The sequence below is a fragment of the Lissotriton helveticus genome, chromosome 11, assembly GCF_964261635.1.
Source record: "Lissotriton helveticus chromosome 11, aLisHel1.1, whole genome shotgun sequence".
NCBI classification, from domain to species: Eukaryota; Metazoa; Chordata; class Amphibia; order Caudata; family Salamandridae; genus Lissotriton; species Lissotriton helveticus.
The window spans coordinates 14,741,221-14,759,275 of NC_136072.1; the positions used below are offsets into that span (position 1 = coordinate 14,741,221).

An 18,055-nucleotide genomic window follows, 5' to 3' on the forward strand; every position below is an offset into this window, starting at 1 on the left:
ATGGCGTTTGACATGGTGGAATGGCGGTATCTCTTTGCAGTACTGGCCCACATGGGCTTCGGCCCTAAGTTTATTTCTTGGGTACGGCTTCTATACGCGAGTCCTGTGGCGCACGTGGCGGCGAATGGCCACATCTCCCGTGAAATACCGCTAGCTAGGGGGACACGGCAGGGCTGCCCGCTCTCACCCCTGTTATTCGCCTTAATACTGGAGCCACTGGCCACTATCATTAGAACTACCCCGTTGCTGCGAGGCATACACTGGGAGGACAACTGGGAAGATAGAGTATCCCTCTATGCGGATGACATGCTAATCTATTTATCGGACCCTGAGAGAGGCATCCCGGTGCTTCTGTCAATACGTGACGCGCACGGGCAGTATTCCGGATATAAGATTAACTGGGCGAAGTCGGTCATCTACGAACTGAAGGGTCCCTCCCCGGGCCTCCCCAGCGACTGCCAGTTGATGGTAGCAGGCACCTCATTCAAATACCTGGGAATTTATGTCACCCGCGATGCTGGGGTCTTTACTGAGCAGAATTTACTGCCTCCAATCACTCGTCTGAAGGCTGGCGTGAGACACTGGAAAGCCCACCCTCTGACACTGCTGGGGCGGCGGCGCTGTTTAAAATGATGGCGCTGCCGCGTTTTCTTTATGTACTAGAAAATACGCCGACCCTGGTGCCGCCCTCATACTTTCAGAAAGTGACGGCGGTGGTGTCGGGCCTGCTGTGGGGAGAGCGCCCGGCTCGAGTGGCACATTTGAAACTCAACCGTGGCTGGTACGACGGTGGGATAGCCCTGCCAAATATACAATTATAGTATTGGGCGGCACAACTTAAAATTATTAATCAGTGGCTGCATGCCCCGCATGACGACCCAGCTTATCTTGCAGACAGAGCGCAACTAGGTACGCACAGCCTTTTGGCCCCGCTGTATCACAAAGGCCTAGCGGCGAAACTAACGGGCCCGACTAAACACACCGTGGCACTGTGGCACAAGGCGCAGGCGAGACTTAAATGGGGGGGTGTCATAACCAAACTTACACCTTTGTGGGATACTAAGGTGCTGGGTCACTTGAGACGTAGTAAGGGTTTCACTCAATGGGACAATATCTGGATATCCGTGGTGGGAGAAATGTGGACAAAACACGGGGTTGTCCCCTTTTCACAGCTACAACAACAGTACAACCTAGGTCCTAATGAAAATTACCGTTATGTGCAAATACGTCACGCACTAATGACTACCATAGAGCCTGGAACGGATGTCCCGGAGTCCTCCCCCTTGGAGGATCGCCTGCTCACTGACTTTATGCAGACCAGCGCCACGTCCCTCACTTATCGTAAAATGATGAACAATTTGCCCGACCCTTGCTTAAACTGAGGGAGAAGTGGGTGGCCGAATTAGGCGATTTGGACGAGACAGACTGGAATGCTGCAATGGCATCCCCGAAGGAAGCGGGCATCTCGGCTCGATTCTGGCTCGTGCAATTCAAGATACTGCACCGGGTTTATCATACACGGACTGTTCTGCACAAAATGCTTAGGGCAGACCACCCATATTGCCTCAGGGGCTGTGGGGAAGAGGGAACATTGCTGCATACACTCTGGGATTGTCCGATAATTGCTGAATATTGGCGGCAAGTGATGCGTACCATTTCCCAGACGCTGAAGGTCTCACTTACACCTGACCCGCACGTGTGCTTATTGAATGTGTGGGGTCAGAATGATCTGACACGTCAGGGACAGCAATGGGTGGTGGTGGGAGTGATGGTTGCTAAACGAGATATAGCACAGAAGTGGGGGGTGGCGGACACACCGACTTTGGCACAGTGGTGTAGGAACATGGATAAGCTTCTGGTGGTCGAGCGAGCAGTGTATAGAATGAGAGATAACCCCCGCAAGTGGAATAAGATATGGATGCCTTGGAATAGCTATCGGGGAGATCTGTGTGAGCCTCTACCTGAGGAGGATACGGATAGTTTAGAGGATGAGGAAGACGTGGACTGAACGGCCAATTGCGGTCTAATGACACTGGCTATAGGTGGGCTCAGGGATCTGGACTTTGTCTACTGGTTGCTTCAGGAACCTGGGGAGTGGGAGGGGACATGGTCAGCGCCTGGGACGACCCACTGGAGTGTGAGACCCAGTAATTGTTAGTAAACTGAATATTGTGTGCTGCATCTATCGAGTCACAAGTTAAGTTCTGGTTATAAAAGATAAAAGTAAGACGATTGAGGATATTTCAAGAGTACTAATGTGCCATTTCCTGTAAGGCCATTTAATTGCTGCCGGACCGGAGGTTGTTGGCTGAATAGCTGTGTCAATACAGTGTTAAAATTATTACTGTGGATGTAGCCGGCCTCCGAGTTGTAGGCGAACTGATGTATATTTTTGGCATATATCAATAAAAGTCTTACGACCCAAAAAAAGAAACTGGTAAAGGAACATTGTGAGAGGCTGCAAAGAACTCTGCGTGGTTAAAGGAGTCAGGACTCACGCTGCATAAGGACAAATGCAAGTTTATGAAGCAGCAGATTAATTTATTTTAGTACATCTTCTCAGCTGATAAAGCAGACCTGGACACCAAGAAGGTCCACAATGTCAAGGAAGTGACCCCACCATCTAGTGCCTCCCACATCAGGAGCTTCTTAGAAATTGTCACTCACTGTGGCCGCTTCATACAGGATTTTACCACCCTGACCCAACTTCTCCAAGACCTTACCAAGTCATCAACCATCTGGACGTGGGGTAAATATCAGGAAGGGTCAATCCAAGCCCCCAAGAATGCACTTGCAACCATTACAGCTATAGCCTACTTCAGCAATGTGCGGCCAACAGTTTTAGCTGTAGATGCCAGCCTGAAAAGTCTGGGAGCCATACTAATACAACAGCAAGAATGTGAAGATTGGGTAACCATAGCGCACGCTAGCTAGTCACTAACCACCACTGAACTACACTGTTCACAGATTGAAAAGGAAGGGATTGCCATACACTGGGGGTGTCAACACTTCCAGCTCTAAGCCTATAGACATCAGTTCATAGTCATGACAGACGACAAGCCACTGATTACCCTCTTGTAAGGCACCTCATTAAAACCTCCAACCCACATAGAGAAATGGATGCTGTAAGTGGAGTATCGCTAGGCACTCACAACCCAGCCGACTACATGTTGAGGCACCCAGGATGCCATGGTACGCTGGAAGAAGCAGATGAGGCCAACTAAACAGAGGAGTATGTTCATAACATTATGGATTCGTCTCGCCCTCTACTACTATCGTTCGTGAAAATATGCTAAACCTCTGCCGCTGACAAATGCCTCCAATTGGCCCTAAGGGCCATCAAGTCAGGTCAGTTGCAAACACTAAAGATTCACTGGGCACAATGGGTCAGATGGCTGATACACCCTTGCCCTCATTGAAAACTATTTAAAGTACCCAGAAGTTGAAATTGTCAGTACCCTGGTTGCCAGCGAGGTACTTCCCAAATTGGAGAAAATAATGGCGACCCCGAAGCTCCTCCAAGATGTCCGGATGGAAAATGGCAGACCATTCCAAGGCCAGGAAGTGCCACTTACCTTTGGTCACTGAGCATCAAACATAAGAAGGTCCCCGTCCCAGATGGCCTCAAGCTAATGTGGAGGTTGAGAGATTCATGATGACACTGAATAAAGTATTCTGAATAGCCCATGACAACCAGCAGCCTCTGGAACAGGCTATCTACTCTTTACTGCGGGAGTAGCAGCAGAACCCCCACACAATAATGGGAAAAACTCTATGTCGCCTTAGTAAGGTTGACCAGCACACCCTACAGCAGCGGAAGGCAACTAATAATAGAGCCAGACCGCAAAGACATGCCAATACATCCAACATACAAGAAAGGGACTATGTGCTGATCAGAGATAGACTACTGGGGAACAAGTTCAGGCTCCTGTTTGAGCAACACTCAGGGGTGGTCAATCAGAAGCACATCGCATTCCAAGAAATTCTGTAAAATGTCAGCTCCAGAGGCGGCAGGTGAAGAGCAGAGTGACAATGAGCAGGAAAGACAAGAGGAGGAGCTGACAGGCCCCAATCCGACAGGAAGTCACAGAGAGAGATCACCAGCACCCGAGAATCAGGTGCCAATCGAGAGTGCAGGCCTAATTGAGACTCGCGCACCACCTCAACCAGAGTCGAGGGAATCAGGCACCGTTCATGGCTCGATAGGTCAAGACCAGGTATCACCTCTGGATAAATACAGCACCATCAACAAGACTGATAGACCATGTGGTGTGATAGCTTACCTATGGCAGCTCATGATGAGACTGTCCGTATCCATTATGATGTGAATGTTCTACTCACCTGGGGGATACACCTGAGGAAGTATGTGTGTTTGAGTTTCATTCTGTGTCCATTCTGCTATCTAGTTGTGTTTTTGGGACTGTGTTTTTTTGTTATTCTCTTTTCTTTTAGGGTGGGGGATGAATGCCATGTTTGCCAGTGAAGTAGCAGGTAAACACCAAGGACAGAGGGAGGGGAAGCTGAATTTGTCACCTGGCCATGCGGGCATAATGGAGAATCTGACAGTCATGGGGAGCACAGAGAATAAAGGCTAGAATGTGACAGGGCGGAGTTAGTCCTAGCTGGAGGCACCCAAACAAGCAACCAATGCTCCCTGTCCAGGCCCATCCTTTTGGCTGAGAGCCAATCATACCAGGGGCCCAGAGTCTCAGGCCTGGTGGTTTATTATACCCTAAAGGCCACCATCACAGCTGTATCATGATGTGCTCTGCTGGCTCAATGCAGAGACCAGCTCCTGTTTTTATGTGGCTGAAGCTTGCAAAGTGCTTTTATTTCACTCAGTATTTTCCAGAGTTAGAGTACTGTTTTAGGCAGCACAGCTCAAAACAGAAAGGGGAAAACCTTGCTCGCTGTTTCTGAGCTGCACTATCTGAAAATCAAAGTCCACACAGATGTGTACCAGGTTAAATGAACTCACTTTAGAGACTGCAGGAGAATATAACACTGAGCCAGCACAACCAGGGTTTACTATCTGGTAAAAATGAAAATGGGCTTAGTCAATAAGTAGATTTGCAGAGCTCTTCTTGTCACTAGTCAGGGTCTCCAGGAGCTGGTGAGGCTGGTGGTGGTGGGGTATCCAGTTCTAGAAAAGACAAAAACTAAATAATTTTTTCTTGTACCTTTCCATTATAGATTTGCACTGAATTCTTCTGAAGGTGGCAATAACACTTTTCTTATGAACCCTGCATGGCAGAAATCCTGTGTCTTTAAAGCTTCATTCTGAATGATTCTAAGATGCCTGTTTTTTGTTGTTTTAGATCTATTCTCGCTACTACTGATTGGGCTGACTGCACTATGTGTTTTCCTGATTTTTGCTGACATCAAAGAACTGTACATTGTATCACAGGTACAGGTCACCTTGAATCCAACTCAGTTTACTCTCTAGAAAATTGCATGAAAGTTGTTTACATCGCACTACATGTGATAATTAATACCGAAATGTTAAATAGGAGGACCCTGAAGCATTGCCTTAGGAAAACGCTCGATCAGCAGGCGCAGTGTCAAAGTTATTGGGGGCCTTATTTATGAGGACTTGCAACAATTTGCACCGCCATTGCGTCACTTTTTTGTGACGCACCAGCGGCTTAAAAAATGCACCATTTTGCACCCTATTTACTAAGTGATGCATCTAAGCATCACTTTGTAAAGCCATACGCTACATTATACCTTTGTACGTAAAATGTATGCAGGGTGGGCGTTCCCACGTAAAAAGCCTCGTAGATGTGGTGCAGTGAAATCTATCACTTCTAGGACGCCACTGCGTCAAAATCTTATGTCTGCCTTACAGCAGGCGTAAGACTGATGCAGGCTCTTTCACATGGGGGTTGTCCCATGTGAAAGGACACATTGCTGGAATAGCATCTGTTTTCAGACCCAACGCAGCAATGAGTCACTTTTGCGCCTATGAATACATCAGTAATATTGACATATCTGTAACTCCTTGCGACATGGAGCCAGCACATTAAATACGGCGCATCCATCATCTCGCAAGGAGGGAGCAGTGAAAACTGTCACATCGCTGTTTTCACGCATTGATGCGACAGTTTTCATAAATGAGGCCTTGGGTCTCCATGAGAGAGCTTTGGAGAAGCAGCTTTTTTCACTTGGTGCCTAGCTAACACTACCATCTCATCCGCCCTTCTCACCCGTTACTTACCTTTGCAATTTTAATGCCCTACCCTACATTGTGCACCCTTCCCAAGCAGGAGTTATTTTCTTCATTTAGATCCACCCCCCCCTGCTATGAAAGAGGAATAAACCCACCTCCTTCCTATATTTTCTTTGTGCCCAACTGGGAGCTTTCTTCTACATCTTGAGGTAAGGTAAACCTTTGCCTACATTTTCTACATTTTTTTCTTTTAAGTAATCAATAGCGTCAAATTACATTTGTGCCATCACTTGGACCCACATTCTGTTTAATAAAGACTAGAATTTATGCAGTATACACATCACACTTGTTAGCGAAATTCTTACAGTCCCTTTTTTTAGATTTGCCTAAAGAGAGAGGATATTTCCCAGTTGTTGGCAGTAATGGAGTCTCAAGCCAAATATCTGTCAGATGTTACTTTTGACTAGCTTACATTTTCTCCATGTCTGTGACTGGTGTTATGGCAGCAAAATGAAGTGCCTTTGAGCTCTAAAGGCCTTGCTCATGATTTAGAAAGATTATTAAAGTGGTACAGTCTTCAAGACTGGCAAAACTTTGTAGTTGGATGAAACTGTCACAAGGAGAAAAAACACCTACTTTTCTCAGGCAAAGCTTACTTAAGTTCTGTAATGATTTTTCTTCACTGATGAGAGTGAGGTGGAGATGGTCTAGTAATGAGTGCTCTGGTAAGCAGAATTTGGAGCTCAGTTTGAGCCATGCTGGTATGGTGCAGTGAACAGTATTTATTATTTTACTTATGGTTCCTATTGAGGGGAAAGCAATAATTGAAAGTAATTGTTACTCAAATCGCTAATTAGTAGTCAATGGGGATTGCAAATTGCTGGGGGATAATAGTCAGCAGAAAGAGGTCCTTGTTCCAAACTGAAAAAGAGACAATCACAAAACAATGAAGAAAGCATAGGTCAGAAGCTTTGCTAAGAAGCTTTACCAAGGCTGATATGACCTCTCAAGTGCTCTTTTGTCATGGGGATTCGCTTCACACAATTCCACCACAACGACGTCCCAAATGACATCAGTGTAAGGATTATACCAACAGGGAATAGAGGGAGGGATGGAGAAATGGCAAAGCTGAAGAAACTATATTTCAAGACTACCCATCCTCTCTATCATTTAATACATCCATAGGTTTAAAATAGTAACATTATGATAGATATCAATGTTTTTTAATTTTTACTTTAAATGTATGTGAGTAGATGTTTTAAGGTGCATAAAGCTATTGACAGACAGATCTCATATTTAAAACCAATGGACAGTAAGACCCTGCGAAAAACTAGGGGTAGGCGGAACTGGCGGAGTTTCACTCTGTAGAATTACGCAGTGTCGCATTAAAAATTCTATGAGTTTTCACGGAGTTCTGTGGATGGGTCGGAAATATGTATGTCATGCTGCTCATGCTGCAATTTAGCACCGGTAGCACTGTAGCACTGAAAAATCAATGCAAACGGCACCATTTAGAAAATCTACTTGAGCAGAGGCAAATCTACTAAAAAAGCAGCAAATCTACTCGAGAAGCAGAAAATCTACTCGAGAAGCAGCAAATCTACTCGAAAAGCACCAAATCTACTCAAAAAGCAGTCAATCTACTTGAGAAGCAGCAAATCTACTCGAGAAGCAGCCAAGCTACTTGAAAAGCAGCAAATCTACACGAGCAGGAGCAAATCTATTAAAAAAGCAGCAAATCTACTCGAGCAGCAGCAAATCTACTCAAGAAGCAGCCAATCTACTTGAGAAGCAGCAAATCTACTCGAGAAGCAGCAAATCTACTCAAAAAGCAGCAAATCTACTCAAGAAGCAGCCAATCTACTCAAGAAGCAGCCAATCTGCTTGAGAAGCAGCAAATCTACTCGAGAAGCAGCAAATCTACTCAAAAAGCAGCAAATCTACTCAAGAAGCAGCCAATCTGCTTGGGAAGCAGCAAATCTACTCGAGAAGCAGCAAATCTACTCAAAAAGCAGCAAATCTACTCAAGAAGCAGCCAATCTGCTTGAGCAGCAGCAAATCTACTCGAGAAGCAGCAAATCTACTTGAAAATCAGCAAATCTACACGAGCAGGAGCAAATCTATTCAAAAAGCAGCAAATCTACTCGAGCAGGAGCAAATCTATTAAAAAAGCAGCAAATCTACTCGAGCAGCAGCAAATCTACTCAAGAAGCAGCAAATCTACTTGAGCAGCAGCAAATCTACTTGAAAAGTAGCCCTCTGGCCACAACCAAATATGTTAGAAAACCAAGTTAAGGACGCCAAATCTTGCTCGCATTGCTCGAGCTCAGCAGGAAAAAAAGTCCACCATGAGGTGTTTGGCAGAATGTGGCAAGGACTCCATGTTACAAGAGTAATGTGGAGTTGCGAAATTCCACTAACTCCACAAGCGGAACAAATCATTCCACTCACCCCAGCGAAACTGTTGCTAGTTGGATATTTATTTTTTTCTGTTGACTTTTTCCCACTTCCTCTTGGCAGTACTTGTATCTCTTTGCAGGACTTTGCGCTGTACTGAAGTACATACAAGGGAATGATGCAACGTGATTAAATACATATTTGCTGTCTGCAGAAATGTCTTTCAGTATACCTTAAAAACTGCTACACCCAACGATAATTAATTAAGACACATTTTAAAATAAATGACGGTACTGTTTTAGAACATAGTGAATACTGTAATAGCCTAGGCAATTTTCACAGGGTGGGAACATTTTAAATATATGATACCTCATTTATGTCAGGAACTTGTAACAGCAGAGATAAGAAACATTTCATATAAATATTCAGCCTTCTGTACTATGGAGTGAATGACTATAAGGTTGTTTTCTACAGCTACCTGTGCAGGTACCATCTGTGTGATGAAGTAAGATTTGGCTTCTTTATTAGAATGTTGTGATGTACACAGGCAGCTATGAAGGAACTCCAGCCTATAGCTTTTTATTATGGAAACTGAGGAAAGGGAGTAGTAGAGAAACTCCCATCTCGCTCCTCCCGTTCCCGGCCAAAGTCATCGAGAAGACCGTCAACAAACAGCTGGCCGCCTTCCTCGAGACGAATGGATCCCTCGACCCCTCACAGTCGGGCTTCCGAGCGAACCACAGCACCGAGACCGCCCTCATCGCCGCCACCGATGACCTTCGAACTCTGATGGACAACGGAGAAACAGCGGCCCTCATCCTCCTGGACCTCTCCGCGGCTTTCGACACTGTCTGCCACCGCACCCTAGTACAGCGCCTCAGCAACATCGGAATCCAGGAGAAGGCACTGGAATGGATCACCTCCTTCCTCGACGGAAGAACACAGAGAGTCCGCCTACCACCGTACAAGTCAGAGGCCACCAAAGTCATCTGCGGCGTCCCTCAAGGATCCTCACTGAGCCCCACCCTCTTCAACGTCTACATGAGCCCCCTCGCGACCATCGCACGCCAACACAACCTCAACATAATCTCCTACGCCGACGACACCCAGCTGATCCTCTCCCTGACCAATGACCCCGCCACCGCCAGAGCCAACCTGCACGAAGGGATGAGAGATGTAGCCGAATGGATGACGACCAGCCGCCTGAAACTGAACTCGGACAAGACGGAGGTCCTCATCCTGGGCTCCTCGCCCTCCGCCTGGGACGACTCCTGGTGGCCCCCCGCCCTGGGCAACGCACCCAAACCGACGGACCACGCACGCAACCTGGGCTTCATCCTGGACTCCTCCCTCTCCATGACCAGACAAGTCAACGCCGTCTCCTCGTCATGCTTCAACATCCTGCGCATGCTACGTAAGATCTTCCGGTGGATCCCCACCGAGACGAGGAAGACGGTCACCCAGGCCCTCGTCACCAGCCGACTGGACTACGGCAACGCCCTCTACGCCGGAACCACTGCCAAACTCCAGAAGAGACTCCAGCGGATCCAGAACGCCTCGGCCAGACTCATCCTCGACATCCCCCAACGCAGCCACATCTCCGGACACCTGAGAGATCTGCACTGGCTCCCGGTCAACAAGAGAATCACCTTCCGTCTCCTCACCCACGCGCACAAAGCCCTACACGACCAAGGCCCGAGCTACCTCAACAACCGGATCAACTTCTACACTCCCAAGCGCCTCCTCAGATCAACCAACCACGCCCTCGCCGCCGTCCCCCGCATCCGAAGAGCGACAACAGGAGGAAGATCCTTCTCCTACCTGGCCGCCAAGACCTGGAACTCACTCCCAACCGACCTGCGCCTGACCCAAGACCACCTCTCCTTCAGGAAGAAGCTCAAGACCTGGCTGTTCGAGCAGTAATGGCACCCCCCCCACCCAGCGCCTTGAGACCCTACGGGTGAGTAGTGCGCTCTACAAATGACCTGATTGATTGATTGATTGAGAAACAAGATGGAGTTTGCTGACTCATCTTGCAGCACTTCGGCTTAGTACTCGTCTATTTCTCTCCCAGAAATATTCTGTGGAAAATAGGACCTTTCCAGCTTCCTTGTGGAGTCCGGCAGGGGTCCTCCCTCAGTCCCACTTAGTTCAATCTTTACCTGGCCCCTCTAGTGAAATTGGTACAATCCTTTGAGTTCCAGGTGCTGTCCTACGCGAACGACACCAAAATCATTGTCTCTATATCTGACAATTGGGTGCTGGTGGCTGACAAGTTTAAGACCTGTATGTCTGAAATCAGTACCTGGACGAAAGAGAACTGACTTAAAATGGACGCCAAGAAGATGGAGACTGTGGTCTTTGTGGTGGATAACTCTGTGTGGTCTGAACTCTGGTGGCCTTTACCCATTCTTGTGGTCGCTGCTAAAAACCTTAGAGTGACTTTTGATACTCTCCCACGTTCGATGCTGAGGTTAACTGGATGGTGAGCTCCTGCATCTTCATTTCTAAGATTCTGAAGAAGATTTTTCCCTTCTTGCCCGGAGAATTAAGAGTCTCAGTGGTAATGCCTCTTATTACATCTCATCTTGACTACTGTAAAACTTTATATTTAAACTCCAACCAGTAGTCTCTCAACAGGCTCCAGCAAGGTCATCCAAAATGCAGCTGCACAGGTGGTCCTGATTGTTGCAATGAATCTTTTGGATAGGGAGGGATTGTGGTCACTCCATTGGCTACCAGTGAGGAAGCGGGAGACTTTCAAAGCTTCATGCGTGGTCTACAAGGCTCTTCTCAGTAGGGCTCTTAGTATTTGGGAACCTCTTTCAACTGGTATTGGACAAATAGACAGCTTAGATCTTCAGCACTGGGAAAGGTGATCATCCCCTGGTTCTGGAAGGCTAGATGGGGCGGCCACTCATTTTCAGTGACAGCCGACAGGTTATGGAACACGCTCCCTATACATACTGCAAGTCTGAATTTTTACTGTGTCTTTCATGGGCATCTTAAAAGTTGGTTATTCTCTCATCCTTATTGATGCCTCTTCTGTCGCCCTCTGGCTGTTTCTGACAGGTGTTAGCGCTTTGATGCCCTTTTGGCTGTATACATGAAAATACAAATACTGTCTTTAAGGTGTTGTAGGGACTGCACATGCCTCTGGTATTTCTAGTCTAACTACAATAGCAAATGTGGACCATTAGACGATGTAAAGGACACTGATGTACCACAGCAGAACACCATCCCCGATCCCATTTAACTCACCTGGTGCTCTGTGCTAGATAGTGGTTAACAAACCCAGGAAGTACCCGGAAACCTTCTCTAGGCTTGGGAGCACCAGGAGGCTCTGAAATGGAGGCCGCGTCAAGAGGAACTCAGGAGATGAAGACACATGATGGAAGCAGGAACCTTCCATGTAGGACACGGTGGAGAGAAGAAGAAAACATGAGGGAATTTGGGGAAACACAACAAAGGTGCAGGGGAAGGCAAACATGTTGCACAAGCTGACCTTGTAGGATCCAGAAAACCAAGCAGTTGAGATGCAACTTGTTCCCACTACCTTGCTGCTTGAATTGTCCTGCATGCGGTGGTTCTTTTTTATCTAACTGTCTACCGCTCTCTGCCTGACCGAGAAGACCTGGCCTTGAAATCTACAAGCCAGCTACTACTGTCCAGTCATCCACAGTCTCCAAACCTTTGGCTTTTGAGCTTTTCTTGTGTGCACTTATTTCTTTTTCCCAGGGTTTGTTCTGACTTTGCGTGTTACACCCAACACGAGTTATGACGGCGCAGCGATATGTGGGTTCATGCTGTAATAAGGCTTGCCTCAGGTACTGACCATGAATCTCACGGTTAGTTATCAACCGGCCAGGAGCCTATTAAAATGCAACATGTTTGGTAGTGTAGAGCTGGTCTATTCACAATATCGGATAGCACAGCTTTTGATAGAGCTGTGATATTTAAAGTAATCAATTTATTCTAATTCAACAATGATACTAGTATACATTCTCTGCAACCCATTGGGTCTTTACCTCTCATCAAAAATATTGATACTGTGGCATCCTTCCATGCTTCCAGAGGTAGGCCCTTAGCGGTAACGTCATGTTACATCAACTAAGAGTAATCTACTGTTCTGTGTGTTTGTAAAGTCTTAGCAGGTAGAGCATCAGACCCTCCTGTTTCCCCTGAGGCCTATACTGTGATGCTTTAGTTTGCTTCCTTTGTGATCACTTCAGCTTGCAATGTTAAATGTTCTGCTTTCCCTATTTCAATATAATATGACATTTCTTCAGATAGCCCTTTATATGGCTCGCAGAGGGTTTATCAGAGAACAGTGTTGCATATAGTTGAGAGTAGCATTGTGATCATGGCTATGTCACATGTTTGAGGAAATACCTGATCCTTTGAATTCCTTACATCCTCAATCGATTGCTGATTGATTTCTGATTTGGCCATGTTGGCCATAGTCTGGCTGGAGTTTACTCTGTGTGAGAAGTTGTAGAATCTTTCCTAGCACCAACCCTAGTGATACCTGCTGGATCAGAGCTTCTCTGTCACCCCTGAGTTTATTTATCAGTAGAGTAAGGGTATTAGAGTGGTGGTGGTTCCATGAGTCAATGTCAGAATGCTGTCCTAATAGTTGGAATAGTTATATATGAAGGTTGTTTTTGTCTCTCACTTCCGATTTTTGATTATTAATAGTAAACACTCTACGCATTACCCATAGGTAGACTTTAAAAGCATGACTGCATTTGTTGCCATTCCCTTATTAATATCATTAAAAAATCTACTTATTCTGAAAATAATCCATGTGAGAGTTCACCAGCCCTATAAATTTGTTTTGTTATTGACAACGCATAGAACTTGGTCTTGTTCTCCCTTTCCCACTGCAATGGAAGGTTAAAGGTGCCCGAGGAATAAAAGGTGTTAGGATCAACTACAAATTGCCAATTACAGTGTAACCCATTAAGTCACACAGTAAAGCTCAGAGATTAATGGGATTAAGTATATACATATATATATATATATATATATATATATATATATATTACCTACTGGCGGTCGCCAGTAGGTATATATAGTTAGGATTTTTTCTCTATGGGTTTTTTGAAAATTCTATGTCTAATAACTTTGGCGTTTGTGGACGGAATTGGCTGAAATTTTCAGGAAAATGGCACATTTTGTTTCTGAGCAGCCCTTGAAAATTTGGGGGGGGTTCGTCAAGGGGGGGCCGAGAAAAAAGGGGGGTCCCAAAACGTGTTTTTAACATTGAGTTTTCCATAGGGCGGTTGGCCTCACTTTTAGCCCGAACGGCTGAATGGATTTGCACGAAACTTGGCAAAATTGTAGGGACTGGTAGCCCGATGTGCCTTTTGTAGGTCTCAATATATGTGCTCCAGTGGATTTTGAGAAATTAACGTTTAAAAAAAGATATATATCTGTAACAGCGGACCGGGCAGCGTCCTAGGACGCGTACTTTTCGCGCAACGGAGCTTTGTGAAGCGAAGCTGATTGGTTCTCCGGCGTCTGTCAACATTCCAAACAGTCCGTAGCGGCCGCCATCTTGTCTCTCGGTAGGATCGAGAGACAAGAGGAGGCCAAAGCGAAGGGGCAAATGACCATAAGGGGGAATAGTAGATCCTCGCTGACCCCCTAGGTTTGATGTGGAGGTTTTAAAAGGGCCCCGCGGGGCAAAAAAAAATAATAATAATAATAATCGAACACCTGAATGGATTTGCACGAAACTTGGCAAAATATTAGGGACTGGTAGCCCGATGTGCCTTTGCTAGGTCTCAATATATGTGCTCCAGTGGATTTTGAGAAATTAACGTTCAAAAAAAGATATATATCTGTAACAGCGCTCCGCTTCGCGTACTTTTCGCGTTACGGAGCTTTGCGAAGCTGATTGGTTCTCCGGCGTCTGTCAACATTCCAAACAGTCCGTAGCGGCCGCCATCTTGTCTCTCGGTAGGATTGAGAGACAAGAGGAGGCCAAAGCGAAGGGGGAAATGACCATAAGGGGGCATAGTAGATCCTTCCTGACCTCTTAGGTTTGATGTACCATTTTGCCAAGTTTGGTGTAATTCCGTTCAGCCATTCAGGCTGTAGACGTATGTAAATGTCCTATGGAAAATTGCATGGGGAAAACACATTTGAAAGTGTTGAAATTTAGAACCAATTAAAATGTTACTTTGGTTTTGTATTTGTGTGTGATGAAAGTTAATTGGTTATGTATATATGTCAAATGAGAGGAAACCACAGCCATTTTGTGATACTACTGTCTGAGGTACATTTGTGAGGAATTTTTGGTGGTGAATTTCTGGTGTTTGATTTACACAGTACTAACACTTCTGCTACTTTTAAAAAGGTGAGTTGTTAATTTGTAAGGGGAACTATGTTGTACACTTGAAGATAATTTGAAAAATGTTTTCTGTTATTTATTTGCAGTCCTTCTGTTATACTAAATACTTGATGAAGTTAGTTTTATATTATGTATTACTAAAAACGATAAATGAAAGTGATTATTTTTTTCTGCAATTTACAGCAAGCAATTTCAAAATAAAATGGCTCACAATGAAGAGACCGTGGCAATTTCTTTTGAATTGTCCACTACATTGATTGAAATTGAGAGCACCAATAATGAAATATTGTCACAAGGAGGACATGACTTGTATGATTCCATTAGATTGATTGAAATGGACAGCACCAAGAATGAAATATTGTCACAAGGAGATGACTTGAATGATTCCACTACATTGATTGAAATTGAGAGCACCAATAATGAAATATTGTCACAAGGAGGAGATGGCTTGTATGATTCCATTAGATTGATTGAAATGGACAGGACCAATAATGAAATATTGTCACAAGGAGGAGATGACTTGAATGATTCCACTACATTGATTGAAATTGAGAGCACCAATAATGAAATATTGTCACGAGGAGATGACTTGAATGATTCCACTACATTGATTGAAATGGACAGCACCAATAATGAAATATTGTCAGAAGGAGGAGATGACTTGAATGATTTTTTTGATCAATCTCTTGATGGCGAATTTATCGAGTGTTTGGAGACCATAGAGTTACAAGAATCATCATTGCAGACTTTTAATGAGGAGATTCCAGATGAGATGATTGAAGAGGAAATTACTGATGAGGACATGTTACTAGTTGTTTCAAATTTAGAAAATTTTGAAGAATAAATTTATATTTAGAAATCAAAAATTGTTTGAGACATTATTTATTTTTATTTTTAATTTATGAGGTTGTAGCGAAGTGATTGTAGTATAAAATGAGACTTATAGTATAGAGTGCAACATTTTTATGTTACATGGTAAGTTTACTCATATTTACTTCCCTTCTGCCACTATATTATCTCCAATGTGTATTTGACATGTCTTCTTCATCTCCGGCCTCCTTTCTCTCACTGTGTGTCTCCGATGCATCTTATCGCTGGTATTTTGTGTAATTACAGAAGAGAGTAAAATAAAATAGTTCGGAACGTGAAAAGGGGGCAAAGTAGAGTACTCCTCACCCCCTAGGCCTTTTTAGGCGGTCCCAAAAGGATCAGTTTCTGCTTTCCTGAGAGATTATGGTATGAGTTCCATATACCACAATAACTTGCATTACAACATGCAAGATATCTATCTCCTATTACCAACTTTTGGAGATATTCGCGCTAAGCGCGAATATCTCCAAAAAGTAACACCTGCCCTGAGCAGTTCTTAGCCATGTTATCCAATGGGAGGTGGATAACATGGCTAAGAGTATTAGCTCGGTAATGCATGAATATCGCTGAGTTTTTAGCGATATTCATGCATTGCGGCCGTTTATTATCGCATTTGCGATAAACCTTGATAATAGTAAGGTTTATCTTCGATAATTTCTGACGATGCTTAGTGGTAAAAAATTGGTTGGTAAGCATCGTTAGCGATAAATATCGCTTAACTTTGGTAATATGCCCCAACGTCTGTTAACGTTCGATTCGAAGGAAATGAGGAAGTGTTGAAAAACATTGTCTGCGCCATCTTGCCTTTTTTGAAATGCCACACTTTTGTCGTGCACGGCAGCCATTTTAGATGTCTTGACCAGACCCACTCTCTGCACGCTGTCGATTCGTAGCATGGCTCCTCACCCTCGCAAGCATCTTCCCCAGGCACTGGTCACCCCCGCTCTCTGTCTTATGCATGGGCAATAAACCTCCCCCCATCTGCGCTGCTCTTCCCTGAGAATCACACTGTGCCCGCCCGACACCTCCCTTTCGCCCTATTCACTACCGCACCCTGTGACACTCCTCTTCCTCTGTGTCCGATTGTCCAGGCTATCAGCTAGCCCTGCAGATGTAGTTTATGGCCCCAGCTGTAAAGAATCACCCCTCTTCAAAGGAGTTATAGTAGATCAAGGCCCACACCCGATGAGATCCGTCACACCACACGTGTTCCTACTATCTGAAAACTATCCTGTATTGTGATTGGGGAGGGGACCGAGCCTGAAGCGGAAGATTCCAGGAATGACTCTTTGTACATCAAAGTTTTTACAATTATGTGTCACATAAAAAATATATAGCACTCCAACAAAGTAGTAGGAATATAAAACTTTAATAACATATAAATATATACAACAAAACAAAAACAGTAATAGATTTATTGAAATTGACAGCACCAATAATGAAATATTCTTGTCAGTAGCGGTCTGTTGTGCGAATAGTTCCAAGGCAGCAGAACGCGCTGAAATCTGGATGTCACGAAGGTGATGTCTAGCAAGTTGCCGCCCAGCAAATAACGGCGTGGGGCGCCGCGGGGGTGAGTGAGTCCAGTAGGCACCACAGCTATTCTTACCGGCATTGCAGAATTACTGCTGGGGACAATGCCTGTGCTGGAGCAGGGTCACAGCAGAAACAAAAAGGATTCTGTTGAAGATGTTGTTGGTTTTCAATTTGAAAACAGTTCTGGTGTCAACTGCTATGCTAATGTAGTGGTTAATGTTTTGTTTTCTCTAGAAAATGTAAAAGAGGGGGAGGCAGTCCAAAGTTCCGTTAAAAGGGCAAAGGAAAGGATCGGTGGTTTGAACTATCAGTCAAAAAGGGGAGGGGGTGCAACAATTTTTCCTACCGGGTCACACTGTGCTTTCACCGGAAGTGAGGTCTGCAGGATTCTAGTAATTCAAAGTGAGGCTGGCGCCGACGTCCCGCGGATACAGTTTCGTCACTCCACGGGTGATCATGGCAGTCATTCCCCATCGGGGGTGGGAGACTCCCGCGGCTCCTCTAGAATCTTCAAGGTCGTGGAGGACTACGGTGGTGGAGTCAACCAGTGACCGGGCCATTTCTTTATGCTGGGCCCGCTCTTGCCAGGTCGACCGCCATTTTGAGAGTTCGGTAGCTACTGGCGATCGCGGGGTCAAATGAACGGACGGGCTCCACCCTGCCGGGCGAGACGTTGCAGCATGGCCACAGTGGAAGAACTCTTTTCCGGGCGCCTGGACCGCTGA

General features: G+C 45.3%; 1 protein-coding gene across 1 annotated transcript in view; it reads left to right on the forward strand.

Annotated features, from left to right (window-relative positions):
- Window positions 1-18,055, forward strand: part of LOC144792390 (putative cation-transporting ATPase 13A4) — a 466,918-nt gene that overhangs the window by 415,344 nt on the left and 33,519 nt on the right. The window contains exon 28 of the mRNA XM_078667375.1: window positions 5,319-5,407. Coding sequence (XP_078523501.1) covers window positions 5,319-5,407 — 89 coding nt within the window. The remainder of the gene's footprint in view (window positions 1-5,318; window positions 5,408-18,055) is intronic.